General features: G+C 56.8%; 1 protein-coding gene across 1 annotated transcript; it reads right to left on the bottom strand.

The window, feature by feature from the left end:
• Positions 1-770: 770 nt before the first annotated feature.
• On the bottom strand, positions 771-2,260 carry LLCFC1 (LLLL and CFNLAS motif containing 1). The gene is given in 3 exon segments (XM_052638420.1): positions 771-1,018; positions 1,565-1,732; positions 2,197-2,260. Coding segments are annotated over 3 exon segments (480 nt in total).
• Positions 2,261-3,240: the final 980 nt, after the last annotated feature.

Here is a 3,240-nt window from a genome sequence, read left to right as displayed (position 1 = left end):
CCTGGCCGGTTCCCAAAGAGATCTCAGTACAGGTGTATCGGCATCTCTGCGCCCCATCCCGGGAATCAGGGCAACAGGTCCTCTGCCCTTCCATTCCAAAAATAAAAGCTGGCCCTTGGCTTCTGCCTGTCTCTTAAGAACATTGTCCTGCTATGCCTTGTGCCTGCTGCTGCTGCTGCTGCTAAGTTGCTTCAGTCGTGTCCGACTCTCAGCGACCCCATGGACTACAGCCCACCAGGCTCCTCCATCCATGGGATTTTCAAGGCAAGAGTACTGGAGTGGGGTGCCCTTGCCTTCTCCGTCATTACTCTCAGACATGCCTTGTGCCTAGAAGTCAGAAAAAATGAGAGCAGACCAAGCAGAGTTCCATTGACGTCAGCTAAAGAAGCAATCACTGAGCTGAAGGTTGGTGGGCCAAAGGTCGCGCCACTCAGCAGACCGCTTAGAAACAGAATGAAGCTGCCCCCAGCTGCTTACAGGAGTTGATTGTTATTACTTTCATTGTTGCTGCCTCCTCTCCCTGTTGAATAGAGCCAGGAGAGGCTAGGGGAGAGAAGGGCAGGGGTCTGGTATCTCAGCTCTTGGAGATGGCACTCAGAGCATGGGGAAGCAAGTGGGCAGTGGCTCTGGACAGCCCACAGGCCAACAAGGGGTCTCTCTGATGCTGCGACCTCAGGGAGAGGGCCACTGGCGGGAGCCAGAAAGCCACGTGGTCGTTTCCCTTGGGAGAAGCGCCCTGGAGCCCCGGCGGGGAGAGGGTCAGTAAGCTATCATAAAGCGGAGGTAGATGTCCAGGTCCTCATCCAGGAACCAGGCCACCACCTCCGCCTCAATGTCCCTCATAAAAAAACCATGATGCTGGCCAGGTTAAAGCAGAAGGCAAGGTCGAACAGGTGGTCACGGATCGCCGCCACCTCTGAGGTCTTGTCGTCCTCCTGCTGGGCCATGTCCACCACCTGCCACGTCTCGCCCACTGAGGAGGCCATGAAGTGCTCTTCGAACTGTTCTCGATCTTGGTCTGGAATGGGGCAAGGGGACGGCATGAAAGGAGGGGTTCTGACTGCCCTCCCGTGCTCCTGCACTGCCCTGGAGACAAGAAGGAGTTGGGGAACGTGGGTACCCCTTGGCCCACACCCTTATCCTTGACCACAGAGGTGATGCTCCTGGCGAGGGGTGGGGTGCAGTCTCTCCTGGTCTGTGTGCCGTCATAGTCCCCACTCAAGAACACACACATCCCACTGCCAATGCACACTGCCTCCTCCAAAGTGTCACCTCATTTGGGGAGTGAGGGGCCATCTTAGAGAAGGAAGAACTTCAAAGACCCTTTCTCCACCTCCACAGGGCCCCATGCGCATCAGCTGGCCCCACCGTGCCCTGAACACGGCTCTGGCCAGGAGCCATGCCTCTAGACCGTTTACGGGACACTCGCGCTGCAGCAGTGCAACAGGGCTGGGGCGATCGCCCATGATCCAAACCCACCTTAGCTTCCCCCTCCGGCCTGACCAGTGATCTGGCTCCACAGAGCCCTGATCCTCAGCTCCAGGCGTCCTCCTCCTTCCCCTACCTGTAGAGGGTGTCTTCTCTTTCTGACTCCTCTCATCTAGGCCTGAGCTCCCTCTCTGGGTCTTCACCCCCTTGACTCGCAGCAGCAGCAGGAGGGCGCCCAGGAATGCTGCCCTGTAGAGCTGGGAGCCCAAGGAGCTCATGGGCCTGCCCAGCCGCTGCCGTTGGTCTTTGCTTGTCCCAGTGCCCAGCTGGCTCCCCCGCCTCCTCCCTCCCCTGTCTGTTGTCCCGGCCCTTCCCCCTTCCCAGCACCGTTTTCTCCCTTCCCTTCCAGAGGACCTCTGACATCATGAGCTCTGTGACATCACAGCTGTGGGCTCGACCCTCATCCCAGCTCCCTAGAGAGTTCCACTGGCAGGCAGGAGCATGGAGAGTAGTCTGCAGGGGACAACAGAGGCTCCGGGGAAGACTGCCGTGGACCTCAGCAGTGGAGGGCCATGGCAGTGACCCAAGAGTCCATGCAGTCCTTTCACGGCCATTATGTCATGAGATCTGCATCGCCATACCATTATATAGATGAGGAAACCGAGGTTCACAAGAGAAATGACTTGCCCACTGAAGGTCACACAGATAATAAGGTGCAGAGCAGGGCTCTTACTGATTCTTTAGATTTTAAAGATCACATCTTCGCACCCCATTCTTCTGTGCGGCCTTTCTCAAAGGAAAGCGACTTGCATAAACTGAGGCCCAGACCCATGTCCAAACGAGTCTCTTCAAGTCCTGGGCTGTGCGTGAAACTCAGTCCATCCAAAATGAGGGCAGGGGAGGACCTAATTGGAGGAGGAGGTAGGTAACTGCTTTGGGTGTGAGAACAGAGTCGTCTGGACCCAAGTGGAACTGCCCTCTCCTTCCTTGCGCTCCCCTGGACTACCCTCAGTTCTAGCTTTGCCCTCTTGTGCTGACACACTGAATGCGTCCTGCCTCGTTTCACATCCTGCTGTCCTCAGACAAAGCTCTTAAAGACTCAGTGTCTAACCTCAGTCTCTAAAGGGCGGAAGGAAGAGAGTCTTCACAGAAAAACCGGCACGGCAGAGGCGAGGATCCCAAGGAATGGATCTCAAGAAACCTGCCTTCATGTCCCAGTGCCTGCCCTGCCCGTAACCCTGCTGGGCACAGACCCGTTGGCAGTAATAGGTTGGGGCTAACTGACATCTGCTTCCTGGAGCAGAGGGCTGTGGAGACGAGATGAAGGCCAGCTCTGGAAAACCAGAGTCAGATACAGGCCATGAGGGACAGCCGGGTGCCAGGACCGTGAGCTCACATCACTCCCGGCATCCACACATGCACGCCTGAATGAACCGTCAAATGTGTCCAGAAATGTGTGCTCTTCCTCAAAGAGGGCAGATGGCCGCACGGCAGGGCGAGCAGAGCCTCCTTCCCAAGGATGCTGCCTGTGCCAGCTGACAGGCTTACTGGGAGACTCTCTCCTGGATGGCCAACACAGCCTCCTACATACTTCCGTGATCCAAGCCTGGTGACAGGGTGACTGCGGAGCAGTACAGGAGGTCACCTGATGATGGGAGAGGCAGGTTTCAGTAAGCAGGTGACCCTGTTCACCCCTCCCTTGCACTCCTTGACCTGCAGGTCCAGGAAATGCTGCTTGCATGGAAAGAAATCACTAACCTCCTCCTGGCTATTTGGGGGAGAAGCTTCCACGTTCCTGGCTAACTGAGAAGC

This window comes from Budorcas taxicolor, chromosome 4, assembly GCF_023091745.1.
Source record: "Budorcas taxicolor isolate Tak-1 chromosome 4, Takin1.1, whole genome shotgun sequence".
Classification (NCBI taxonomy): Eukaryota; Metazoa; Chordata; class Mammalia; order Artiodactyla; family Bovidae; genus Budorcas; species Budorcas taxicolor.
The sequence above is the reverse complement of the archived record's forward strand: the minus strand, read 5'-3'. Positions and strand labels throughout refer to the sequence as shown.